At 32.9% G+C, this 14,355-nt stretch overlaps 1 protein-coding gene and 1 pseudogene across 2 annotated transcripts; both read left to right on the forward strand.

Moving 5' to 3' along the window:
• Positions 1 to 368: 368 nt before the first annotated feature.
• On the forward strand, positions 369 to 1,918 carry LOC108756058 (annotated as a pseudogene).
• Positions 1,919 to 7,342: 5,424 nt separating this feature from the next.
• On the forward strand, positions 7,343 to 12,054 carry LOC108756068 (ubiquitin carboxyl-terminal hydrolase 36). Of its 2 annotated transcripts, none has more exons than XM_018499630.1 (7): positions 7,343 to 7,995; positions 8,571 to 9,113; positions 9,230 to 9,343; positions 9,418 to 9,644; positions 9,733 to 11,036; positions 11,109 to 11,242; positions 11,590 to 12,054. In XM_018499630.1, the coding sequence occupies exons 2-7, from the start codon at positions 8,624 to 8,626 to the stop codon at positions 11,943 to 11,945; spliced, it is 2,625 nt and encodes an 874-aa protein (XP_018355132.1). In that variant the 5' UTR covers positions 7,343 to 7,995; positions 8,571 to 8,623; the 3' UTR covers positions 11,946 to 12,054. The 2 variants fall into 2 exon arrangements, with proteins under 2 accessions (XP_018355132.1, XP_018355133.1); XM_018499631.1 differs by having other exon boundaries at positions 9,236 to 9,343.
• Positions 12,055 to 14,355: the final 2,301 nt, after the last annotated feature.

Below are 14,355 nucleotides of genomic sequence, written 5' to 3' on the forward strand. Positions count from 1 at the left end.
GAAATAATGAGCCTTTCAATCAGAACTCTAGGATATAATATCGAACTTACACATCAGAGCTCTGATTGGATCGTTATTCCCTGTTGTCTATGCCTATTAGTCTAAGGAAAATTTCACTCGAAATACATAGTACACGTAACGTGTACTACAGCATATAGAGTAAAATCTTTCTCGGAGAGGAAGTTTTGGAACGTAGCCTTAGACTTAAATTGTAGACATAACCCCAGATCTACAATAGATTTTTAAACCTTAAACCGTAATGGACGAATCACAATCACTTATTCTCGTCGCATTTCAATTGTAGTTAATTAATTTTTTACGGCTTAAAACACATATTGTAGATCCGAACTACGCACAAGCTTTCACGTATGACATACAACTTAAGCCCATGGCACATACAAAAACGTAAGGTCATACACGTAAGCAGTAAAGAAATCGTAAGATTGGATTCGCTACTGGCCTTACGGTCTCTACCGTGATTAGGGATTATACGCTATATAGAGAAAGAAACGTAATAAGTACTGGATTAACAGAAGGTGGTGAGTGCAACCCATAAATATAAAGTGTAGCGAGTATGGTGACTTCGCAACACTTTTTGCAGAATTGAACGAAGATGCTGATCTCTTCTTTCGATATACCAAGATGAATGTATAGATACATTTAATAAACTACAACCATATTTATAGAAAATATGGTTTCACCATATTTATAGAAAACAAGCAAGAGAACTTCGATTTGCCCTGAACAGCGGCTTGCAATAACACTAAGGTAAAACATGATTGTTTAGGGACTATTCAAACATTTTATAAATATTTAATAAAAGTAAAATAATAAAATTATTAATTTTTTTGTTTTTTCAATTTCAAAAATTTTATTACAGGTATCTGGCAACAGGCGATTAGGTATCATCGGTGGTTTTTGCTTACAGAGTAGGAGAGTACTGCTCATAACTGCATATAAAAGAAATATGCGCAATGCTAGTCCAAGTTTTAATACCATAAATATACATGAAAGCTCCTTCAAAAGATGAATGAAAATGTATTAGCAAGGATTTTTTAGCTGAATGGAATATGTCGAACTGTATTGATGCAATAAATGGCAAGCACATAACTCTACAAGCACCAAGAAAATCTAAGTCAATGTATTTTAACTACAAAAGAATGTTTAGTACTGATGACTGCTTGCGATAGCAAATATAAATTCACTATGTTCGATGTCGGTGCATGTGGTAGTGAAAGTGATGGATGAATCCTGTCTAGATCAGTGTTCGGCAAGGCTCTGTATAAAGGTGATTTTAATTTTCCGAAAGAAAAAATATGTCTATTTGATACTAAGGAGAAAACATGTTTATATTTTGTTGGCAATGAAGCCTTTCATATGATAACAAATATGATGTGATCTCATATGAAAAAATCTGAACGAACAGAAAAAAATTTTTAATTTTCGCTTATTACGTGCTCGAAGAATAATCGAAAATGCATTTGGAATCTTTGTGTCTAGATAGAGGATCTTTTATAAGCCGATATGTGCAAGCCCAGATACTGCTGTTAAATTCGTTGTAACAGCAATGTGTTTACATATTTTTTGAAAACAAAAAATGAAAAACTAGCATCAAAGATATTACTCAAATCAGTATATAAATTGAGAAACTACCGAAGGAATTGTTATTTCAGGCAAATGGAGAGATGAATTACAGATGAACAATTTAAGAAATGTAACTAATGCACATCGAGCTGCTAGAGAAGCATATGAAATGCAAGATATGCTGTCGTCTCACTTTTTAACTCCAGCTGGTGAGATACCGTGGCAGCACGACTATGTACAACGTGGACAATATCACGATGCAACATAAGAATAATGATAATAATGACTCCTTGACAATCAAAATAATAAGAAAAAGTTCATGTAAAAGTCGGGTGCGGAAATTGTGATGCACAAATATAAATTAATAATTTTAAAAAGTTTAATACATATAAAGTAATCACGTGATTATTTTATATGTATTAAATTGACTTTTAAATTATTAATTTATACTTGCGCATTAATTTTGCGCGTCTGACTTCTAGATACCTTTTTTTTTATTAGTTTGCAAAAATACTGTTTGTATATGACATTTATAAATCAATCATTTCAGGTTTAAGCTTGGCGAATTTGCAACAGCTCCGAATCACTCCGAAAAATATATCGACAATGACGATTTGCATTTGGTTTAACCTACAAGATATGACATAGTAGTAGAAACAAAATCATTAATAAATATATGTTCCTAGTGCAGTGCAAATAATAATATTTGGTATTAATAACTGTTACAATTAATATAAACATATCATATATTTTTGATTAATGATTTTGTTTCTGCTACTTTTGTATCAATAAGCCGTTACATATTGACATACAAGAAAATATCGGATAACTTTCCAATAAATTCGTCGCAACGTCTATAAAATAATATGTAATATTTATCGGATAAGATAATTGGCTTATGAAGAGAAACAATACAATGTTGATATAAGATTGTTGAATAGATTGAGAGATAAAATGATAATTATGGAGATTGTATTATAAATCAACAAATGTACATTCACACTATCTCAAAATGATATATTTTCTGATTTTTTAATAGTTGATTCTTTGTATTAAGTTGATTAAATTTAGTGCTTTGCGGTCCTCGGCAGTTTCAAATATTCAATATCTAATAATAATCAAAAGTATTTTGTTAACATTTTCATAAAATTCTTCAATTAATATAAATTAATTATTGCATGTATTAAAAGTAACTGACTTATATATTAAACTGAAACAAAATAATTAACTCTCGTTTATTAGTGATAAATATTTTGGTTAATTTGGATCAAGAATTTATTTTTTCTAGTTTGAAGCAACTAATGAAACAGTCAAAATATTTCTTTCCATTAATTTTTAGCGTAGATTAAAGTATATACGTGCAAAAGAATATGTGCTATAAATATATTGATATATAATTTGCCATTGTATCTCTTCATAAGGCAAAAATTAACCAGAATTGTTTTTTCTTCATAAATGTAAGTTGAAATTAATAGACGAGTAAAATGCATATCTGTGATAATATCTAATGGTAGTTGTAGACCGATGACAATATAAGAAATAGTTTAAAGGCTGGTTGTTCCATCATTCTTTTAAATTTTATCCGAAAATCAACTGTTACATTCGTGCATGTGATTAGATAATCTTGCTACTTACTTTATGCATAAAATTTGAAAGGTGGAATAATCGGTTGTATCGTTCATAAAAGATATCCGAAACAGACGGAGTTAAATTATTAATATTTTTTCATATTTAATTAAGAGAAAGAATATTTTATTTTTCTGAACACACATATATATTGCAAAAGATAAATACAAATAATATATTTTCATGCACTAGTCGCTTTATGTACCTGTTGTGGTCTTCTTTAAGAGTGCAAAGAAAACAATAGATGACAATAAAAAACAATAGACTTACTTCGATTAAAAAGCAAAGAAACAATGATATTTGATGATGTTAACAAAAATGATTTACTTTAAACTTAACTTTCATACTTTAAAATAAATATTATTTACTTTAAAACTTATAATTTATTTAACGTAGAACTAGTGATGATTATTTTTTATACATAGATTCATTTGTTACTCTAAAGCATCGACTCGAAGTTGGATTGAGTCAGCAAATAAAAAATGCTAATAGAATAAATACTTGTGTCCAGTGAGTCTCCTAGAAGGAAAGCAGCTTATTACTCATAATGTGAAAATCATATAAATCATAATCACAAAATTTCCATAAACTTCCTTTTTAAAGTATTCTTTATCGGTTCCATTATTTTTCTCAGCTTTGCTGTTACAAGTTTACCAATGATTACATCCGGATCATTAATATCATCGGTTTGATTGTGTACAATTCTAGCTACTACTGTATTGAATATTGTAATATTCATTTGACAAAAGGCTGCTTCTATATTATCTTTAGGCTTTTTTAGAGGTCTGTTCGTTTTGGTGAAACAAGATGAAGGCATATTTGACATTTTTGCCGAAGTCGATGATTTGTTCGTCGGCAAAGGAGCAGATGATGGTCATATTGGTGAAAGTGTAGATCTCAGCATTGGTGAAAGTGTAGATCTCAGCATTGGTGAAAGTGTAGATCTCAGCATTGGTGAAAGTGTAGATCTCAGCATTGGTGAAGGTATCGATTCCGATGTTAAGTGCACAATGATGCAAATGACTAAAAGTTAAATATAAATGTCATTGACTCTCAGTATTTAAAGTGTGAAAATTTTAAAATTATCGGGCGAGTGAGAATGGTTCCGCAGTAATTCTTGCGTAATCTTTTATACAGGCTTGTGTATTTCCTTAAATGCTTATATGAATTTCGTTTTTTTTTTTTAACGTTTCAGCTCAATTCGAGCCATCTTCAGCGATGTACAACCATTATTATGTGTTTCAAATGGCTTTTCCATTGTGTGCAACTGGTATACAAAATTCATGTAAGCATTTAAGAAAATACACGAATTTGTATAAAAGATTACGCAAAATTACTGCGGAACCACTCTCACTTGTCCAATAATTTTTAAATGTTCACACTTTATAAATGTCATTGTTGTATTATACTTTTTAAAGTCTTACTATTACAAAAATTACTTACGAATGAAGATTGATTTGCATTAGATATTTCACACTGTATAAATGAGTTTCTTTCATTATGTTTATATTGTGTTAATGATGGAATGGATTGTTGCATCTGAAAACAGTGATGGAAAGTTAAATAATATATCCAATGTTCCTTATATATACATACATACATAAATATATATATATATATATATATATATATATATATATATATATACACACACTATTGTTCAATTTCATATTACAAATGTATAATACTTACACGCATTTCTGATCTACTGTTGCATAAATTAAACTGCCTACTTACAGAGTTGTATTCCATCTAAAAACAAGTAATAAATTTTGTAAATTGTATTCATACATTTTCAAATAATTTACAATGTATGGTTTGTATACATAAAATATAACTATTCTTTAAATTATAATATATTAGAAGTTCAAATATGAAATATGTTAAATGTATCAAAATTTAAATGTGTCACATAGTAGATATATGAATATATGTTCTAAATATATCAAAACAAAAATACAAAGACTTTCTTAAAATAAAATGTTCTATACATGACATTTTTACTGATATTGTTACAACATCATAATGATTACATTCATTGTATAATAAATTTGTTTATTAAAAAAAAAATAACTTTTTTTATCACTAACGTTATCATCATATATTTTCATGTGTTTCATTTTGTGCAAACTTTTCTATAAAAGATTGGATGTTCATACACGAATTGATTTTTTCAGTAATATTAGAATAAGTCCTGAAATCATGAAAATAAAATATGTATATAAACAAAGCTTATAAGATATATTCAAGTAAAAGTCTATAATAATTCTTATAAAACATAAAATTGACCTTCTTGGAGTAACAATCTTCTCTAAAAAATTTAAATTGTCAAATAGAATCCATTTTTATCTTGTGGGTTTTCTTGTCCCATTTTTTTGTTTCATTTTCTCGTAGTTGCCTCTCCTTATTGAAGCATTGACGAAGACATCCAATGTGCTTAACAATCTGGGATACACATAATACATAAAATATTGTCATCATCATTCATAAATTATAATATTAGATATTTATACATAACATTAGACATTTCAGAAAAAAATATTTTTAACAAAAACAAACATCTTTAAAATAAACATCTGATTCGAATGTTAATTTACTTTTGACTAATACAAATGCTAGCAAAAGATAATTGATTTAAGTAAATATGTAACTAGAACTATTTAAATAATTTATTTATATTAAACAGTAAGTTAATAAAGAGAGAGAGAGAGAGAGAGAGAGAGAGAGTATATTTTCCATTAATATTTAATATATGTACTTAGTTATTGGAAAAATTATTTAAAAAACATATTCAGTTAAATTGTAATATGCATACCTGAAATTCCTAAAATAGAAGCCTCTGCTCATACATTTTCTTTCATGATAGTACCTCGAAATTCTTTAATCTTTTTATCATAAAGAAATGGCCTAAATCGAATCAAATCTATTAAAAGCTCGTCCCCTGATATTTTATTTTATGTCAAGTGTTCTGTATCAAAGTCGTCTACATCTTCGAAAGTACTATCCTCCAGTGAATCGTGAAATTTTCTTTTCTGGCAAATCATGATTGAATGTCATGCCTTTTAAACTGAAATTTGCCAAAACTAAATTTACGAATAAAAATATATACTCAAAAGTGAAAATATAACCTCAAAAAACATCAATCAAGCAGGCACAAAAAACAGGCAATAAAATTCCAACACGTCGGAAAATTGTTCCTATTCCCTGTGCCACATTTTTTTACCTCATGGACTTGATGGATCTTTGTAGTGGTACATCTGTTAGTTAGGTTATGCATCGAACTTATATCCCGGAGCTCTCATTGGACGGTTCGTAATTTCCTGTTTCCTGTGCCTATTGCCTGTGCCTATTGCCTGTACCTATTGTGTTTAAGCCTTTTAGCGACAAAAAGGATCACGTGATCAAAATTGACGAATATCCATTTTGATCCACGTGATCCTTTTTGTCGCAAAACAGCAAATGTAAGCCGTTTGAGCAGTAATGCGCTGTAATTATTTCCACACGGAAATATTTGTGCGCATGCGGAAACTACCGTTACAGTTTCCTATTGGCTACTTTCACATCGTATCGGCGATACGCATGCGCACGAACATTCCCGTGTGGGAATAAGGGCTACCGCACACAAAATTCCGTAACAGTTTACGTAAGATGTAAACTTAAGCCGATAAGCCAATCAGGATACTGTTTTAGATTACATAATCTTCTTTCAAACTTAGACGGACTGGTTGAAATTCACCTTATTGCGAGATTATGGATAAGTTTACTGTTATTTCCATTTCCGTTAGATTACGTAATCAGTAAGCGAATTGCCCAATCACAGTAGAGACCGTAAGGCCAGTAGCGAAACCAATCTTACGATATCCTTACTCCTATGTGCTCCTGGCTTAATTCCCACGATAGCGCATCACTGGATTTGAGCAGCTCGTGAAAATTTACCTCGATACGATCACTGGCCTAGTTTCCATTGAAGTCGAAGTTCCATTCCCCTGTCGTTCGATTGTAACAAGGGAATGCTCGACTGTAGTTGGTTGGCTCTTACATTCTGATCCGGATTAAACCCTCGGTGGAAACAAAGCCATTGTTGCGGAATTTTGTGTGCGGCAGCCCTTATAGCAATGTCGGCCTATCGGCTCAGCAACCTCCCTTCCCCTCTCGCGGCACTCGTGTCCTCTTGTCCGTTAGCCATCGTAAAGCCGGCCGGAACCATCTTGCGCGTCTGATTTTCCCGCGTGCTAACGAAGCGCTCGCAGGAAGCTGTCCCGCGAAGATAGCAACGAATGCAAATGGCTGTCATAGTGATGTGTGCGTGCTTGTCTATCGTTCCCGCGTGTCTAACGCTCGAGTGTTCCGCGAAATTGTGCGCGATCGATATGTGATGACCGGCGTCGGTCGTCGGACATCAAGTTGGTGTTGCTTGTTGGTGTGAACGTGTCTTTTTACATCGGACATTAACGTGTTACGTACGCGTGCACGCGGGAAATCGCTCGTGACGGGTGAGAAAACGAGAGAGAGAAAGAGAGAGAAAAATACGCGCGCGCGCGCTCGTGGCGTGCACATGTGTGTATGCATTACCTCCGACAGCGGCGAGCGATTCTTCTCCGGTAGCTGTGTCGAGACGGAATTAGAGCTCGAACTCACGACACCGCATGATATTGCGCCCGGCGAGCCGATAGCCGCGCGATTCCGCGTGCAAGAAACCGAAGTCCGAAGGAGCTCCACGCCAGATGGTCGTCGTGCTTATTTTGGAAATATACCGCCTAGGGATCGCTCTATATCTGCAAACAGGTAAACAATCGTCAAAGGTGTTACTTCCTGCAAATCCGCATGTCTTGCCGTTCGAACCTCAATCGACCGGTCACACGAGTAAGCTCAATCTAGTATCTCAGACCATTTATTTTGCTACTTGGTAAGCGAAATATATCTCGGTATTAATTCTCTCACTCGATCTTTATGAAATTTTTTAATTTTTATCCGCACGATGCAATTGCATGTTTCTTATTTCATGCGCGCGCGCGCACACACACACACACACACACACACACACACAATTTCATATCTATTTCATCAAACCTTTTTTGTCAATAAAAACTAGTACGCGAGTACCAATTATGAATTAAAGACAAGAAATTTGTATTTTTATGTGAATTTAGAATGCTTTAAACCTCTATCCTTTAAACAACAAAGAATTGTTTTGCAAACTTTAATTTTCAGTTTTACATTTTTAATAGAAGTCTTGTGAAACATTGAAAAGAAATGAAAGACTATGCATTGACAAAATGATTAAGGAGCAATCAACATGATTCACAAGAAGATAAAAATGTTATCTGAAATATTGTCTTATATTCTATGTTTTATTGTAGGTATATATGTGCTTCACAAAGATTAACGGAAGAAATTTTGAATTGTAAGAAAGATGCCTGCGGTCAGCGTCTGCGATCCTATCGCAGCCAGGCTTCACTGCGCTCTGAATAACAGTCCGTCTAAGACCACAGATGATCTGTCGATCGAGCTAGTGAGCAATACCTCACGGATCATACAAACAGAAATCCGTTATGAGGAATTGAAGGATTTTCAAGTGACAAGTCAGGTGCAAGCTAATTGTAACATCTTCCTCAACTTGTCTCCTTCTGAAAATTTAGAAGGGAACAAAGGAAAAGATAGCGCAATCTATAAGAAGAATGATATGAACAAAGGACCGATTCTACCAGAACCAAGTGTCACTCTGTATTCTCCCAAAAAGGTTCATCTTGGATGGAAAGGCACGTGTCCAGTCGGAGCTGGCATGTACAACGTTGGAAATACTTGTTATCTGAACAGCACTCTTCAGGCATTGTTTCATGTTCCAGCTCTCGTCAATTGGTTGCTGTCTGATCCACATCATAATTCCAAGTGCGAGCAAAACAGTAAGTTCTTACGCTATTCTGTTGTATGCATCATGCACATGTTTCTAAGTATAATACAAAGTATAATATAAAGTTATAATAGTATAGTTTTGTATGGTGTTTTGATAATAGGATAGTTTTAGATGGCGGTGGAGAATGCCTTACATGTGCAGTGGCCAAGACTCTACAGTTCAGTCATCAAAAGTCTGGTGGTGCAATCAAACCGTTTTATGTGTATAATAAACTAAAGCGTATGTATTTGCCTCTAATAATAAATATATCACGCATGCATAGATAAATACTGTAGTAGGTGTTATTCCTGCAGTCATTTGCCGAACTATGGTGCCTGGACAACAAGAAGATGCTCATGAATTTTTACGCTATTTATTGGAAGGAATGGAACGCTCATATTTGACTAGGCATAAAGCAATTAAGTTGGATAGCTATTCTAAGGAAACGACACCTATTAATCAAATATTTGGTGGATATATACGTACTGAAGTGAAGTGCCTGCAATGTCAACATGTTTCTACCACGTTTCAACACTTTCAAGTATATGATAAAATTATCGCTGTATAACTATAAAATAAATGATTTTCATGTACGTTTCGATTTATAAACATTTGTGAATTTTTAACAGGATTTGCTTGTGGATATACGCAAGGCGAATACGCTGGACGAAGCATTAAATAGTTACTTCAGTAGAGAACAATTGGATAACAATGACTATAAATGTGAAGCCTGCAAGAGGAGAGTTCCTGCTACCAAACAATTTACTCTGGAGCGTCCGCCAAAAGTGTTGTGTGTACAGTTAAAACGATTTAGCTATTTAGGAGGAAAAATATCTAGACACATCGGTTTTAAACAGACTATAGATATGGGCCAATATTTGTGGAGGGAACCGGGCGAATCTCCCAAACAGCTAACTTATAAACTTATGTCAATGGTAACGCACATGGGCCCCTCTGTAAACTGTGGCCACTATACGGCGATTGCACAAGTATCGAGCGGTCAATATTATTCCTTCGACGATTCTTGCGTTCGTCCAATAAGCCTTAATAATGTATTAAGTACAAATGCGTATATTATGATTTTCGAAATGGAAAATGATAGTCAAAATCAACAAACGGCGAAAATGAATGGCACAACATCGGCAAAGAATATGCCGACTTCACTTTCCAATTCTACAAATAAGTCTTCTATATCCAAAGTCTTGATGTCCGCTGGATGTTTTGCAAACGGATCATCAAGCGGATTACCAAATGATTTCGGTAATATGAGTAAACCAATGTTAATCGGTCCGCAACTCCCACCACAAAGAAATATAGAATTAAATCTTCCTGTACAAAAATCCAGTGAATCTGTTAATACACAATTGTCACAGAAAACGCAGGATAAATCGCAACCAAGGTTAGTTGTGCACATTAAAAACGGAAAGGTTCTGAATGGAAACAGTTTAGTGCCCTACGACGGTTCCAGTGAGGAAGAAGAGTGTTCCTCTGGGACGGGGACTTCAAAAAGTCAAATATCAAATACTGTATCTCGAATTAATATCACGAATGGTGTGCCAAAATGCCTTGCGAAAGATGTAGTAAAAACAGCCTCCAATTCTAAAGAGTTGCAAAAAACTAATTCCAAAAGCAATACCATTGACGTGTCAACAATGACGACGCAAATTACAATTGTAGATTGTACAAAAATGCAAAATGGATCCAACAGCAACGGCCGGATAAATATGCTGAAACATCAAAATGGAAAAATTGAAACAAATGGTCAGTCTGAGCAGCGCGATAAAGATAAATGCCGCCAGACTATCAGAAAAAATGGACAAGAAGAAATCATATCTACGAAGGCTACAACTAGCAACGTTAAAAACTGGCAAGTCAAGGATACAACTTGTATTCTCAGTGGGTCTACTAATGGATGGTCATATACTGACAATAGGTAAATTTTTTTATGAATTATAATTGTATAATAATGATAAAGCAACAGGAAAAATATCTATATTTGTTCTAGGGAGGATACTAAATCAAATCAAAATAACACGACACCGAGTGCCGCGGCTGTGCGAAATTTTAACGGTACCAATGATTCGGATGCTGTTTCACATTTATTAAAAATGTCACATCGCGGATACGGCAGTTCCTCAGGTAAGTGTATATCTGATTTTATCATAAATTTCATTACAGTGGAACTTCCTTAACTTTAGTAACTTCTTCCTCCTTACTCTTAAGTTCTTCATTTCCTCTTCCATATATGTACATGACATAAATAAACATTTTCAGTGTTAAAATAGTTATGTTGCGTTGACATCTATGCAAATGTTCTCACTATATGTAATACATGCTATTTCTTTTTAATGCTCCGCTCCTAATGTAAGAATGGAAAGAATCTTTCTAACTTCTCACAGCCCTGCGTAGTAAAAGTTATGCAAATTCCACTGTATAAGTTATTGTAAAAAAATCAAGAAGTATATTATATTTTCTTCAATTTTCAGTAATGAATTGGAACGGCAATAGAACACACATCGACCGCGATGTCGATAATGACAGACGAGAGGAACGTAAACGTCATTTTAACGCTGACGATGAGGAAATAGATAAAGGCCGGACAAAGAAGATCAAAGACCACACGAATCGTCGGTCATACGAAGAGAGATCCAGTACAAGCTACAAGTCATTCCACAAATGGAATCGACCAATTAATGGTTATCATCATAATCACCATCATCATCATCATCATCATCATCATCATCATCGAAGATATCCTTATAATACTTCTTATGCGCGGCCACGGCATGGAAACAATTATAGACCGCCACATTATAGACATCACTCTTATAGATATCTATAGATATCACTAATGTTCACTCTCGCTGCCATTAGCAATGTGAGCGACCGGCAGAGATGTGTAAACGGAGAATTTTTGAACGAGAATGTGTAAACGATTTTTAGGAGCTATATCGACAATTCAGAAATCTGTTTTAACAGACTATGTGGTTATATACTGATTGATTTTCATTTGTAAAATAGTTATCATTTTTCAATGCAAGTGAACTTGGAAGTAAACTGTTGGATTTTGACAGTTGATGCGTTTATTCAAATCTCATGACTCATTTATGGTGATTTATTTAAAAAAACGATGCATGTTCCTGAAAAACTCGTGGCATTTTTTGCCTCTTGCATAAGTTTGGTACACATGTATACGAACGAATAGGTTCATGGGGGATGAGTATCATCAAACTATACATACCATTTTGTGTTCAATATAAATTATTGTAGAAAATTATAATTTTCTTCAAAAGTAATGACCAATAAATAAGCAAAATAAGATGTTAGATTAACAGTAAATTAATATATGTTTAAGATTTAGCCTCAATAAAATTGCATACACAAAATATATTAAAATATTTCGACTCACAGTCTTCTTTAGTTACAATAAGAAATTATCCTAGCATTCTAATCGCAAACAAAAGTCGATGGAAACTTAATGTCAATTGTACCGCAACACCGAAGTATTGACACACCATGTTCATAAAAAGTATCGTCAAAAGTTATAACTAAACCCTCGTTTAACAGCGAAAATTACGTTAAGTCCATCAGAGTGAAATCAATGATATAAAATAATTTAGATCGAGATATATTAAAAATTGTGTTTAAAAAAATGAATTTTTACAAGGTGTCCCATTTTAATGTCCCACCCCAAATAACTTTATTTTTGATCTTAGAAAAAAATGTTTCAAACAAAAGTTATATAGCTTTGAGGGGGACATAAGATGGTGTCATTAGTTTGACTTTGAAGGTCACTTAGTTATCTTTAATTTCTTAAATGGAATCTACTTTTTATTGCACATTCTTGCAGATCATTTAAAGAGCTTTCCACAACACTGTAATTAAGTTTATTTCCATTAAGTATTTTTCGAGTTATAAGGCTTGTAAGTTACAGCTCTGCCGGTATTAGAATTATCTAAGGTGTTCGACCGACGGCTAAAACCTCTTGAATGTTATTCAGAATCATGACCTGAATAACATTTGTCAAGATTAAGGTCATTGGAGGTTGTTCCTCTTATTTTCATTTTTGCACTAAAATTTACATGTAAAAATAAAAATCATTACATCTTGGGTAATGCTAACGCCGGTGGTGCTTGTAACTTGCAAGCCTTATAATTTGAAAAGTATTTAATGGAACTTAATTATAGTGTTTTGGAAAACTCGAGATGATCTACAAGAATATGCAATAAAAAGTAGGGGGTTCCATTTAAGAAATTAAAGGTAACCACGTGAGCTTCAAGTTCAAACTAATGACATCATCTTATGTCCCCCTCAAAGCTATACAACTTTTGTCTAAAATATTTTTTTCTAAGATCAAAAATAAAAAGTTATTTGGGATGGGACATTAAAAATGGGATACCCTGTATATCAGAGTAGTTTTTACTCACACGTCATAATATGTGTTATTCTGACTCGTCGGCCTCAGTTCTCAGTTTTCGATAATAGCTTCAATATCATTGCCAGATAGTTATATTAAATGTTTCACACCATGACTGTAAGTTACATGACTACTTTGATGTATACATACATTCTTTTTCTTTTTTACACAATTTTTAATATAATTATCTCGATCTAGATTATTTTATATCATTGACTTCACACTGATGGACTTAACATGATTCTCGTCGTTAACGAGGATTTAATTATAATTTTTAATATTTAGACGGTACTTTTTACGGACATGGTGTGCCAATACTTGGGTGTGTTGCGGTACAATTACGACATAAATTTCAATCGACTTTTATTGTTTGTTATTAGAATGCTAGGATAATTTCTTATTGTAACTGAAGAAGACTGTAAGTCAAAATGTTTTAATATTTATATTTTGTATATGCAATTTTACTGAGGCTGAATCTCAAATATATATTAATTTATTGTTATCTATTATCTTATTTTGCTCATTTATTAGTCGTTACTTTGATTCTTTTTGCTATATCAAACAATCGAGTGGTTATACATATAATTATTATGTTTTGTTTCTAATCATGATATACAAACAGCTAACAACAGTTTTTAAAACGTATATCACCATTAAAATTTCATGAGATTTTCGCAAAATAAGCTTATATACATCGACAAATATAAATTAAATTGAATATACAATTATTATTTAATGCAGCTTGTTAGAATGTGGACAGTTAATTTTTAGGAAAAAAATTAATATAAAATTATATATATAAACAAATATAAATTATATATATATGAACAATATA

This window comes from Trachymyrmex septentrionalis, unplaced genomic scaffold (assembly GCF_001594115.1).
Source record: "Trachymyrmex septentrionalis isolate Tsep2-gDNA-1 unplaced genomic scaffold, Tsep1.0 scaffold92, whole genome shotgun sequence".
Taxonomy (NCBI): domain Eukaryota; kingdom Metazoa; phylum Arthropoda; class Insecta; order Hymenoptera; family Formicidae; genus Trachymyrmex; species Trachymyrmex septentrionalis.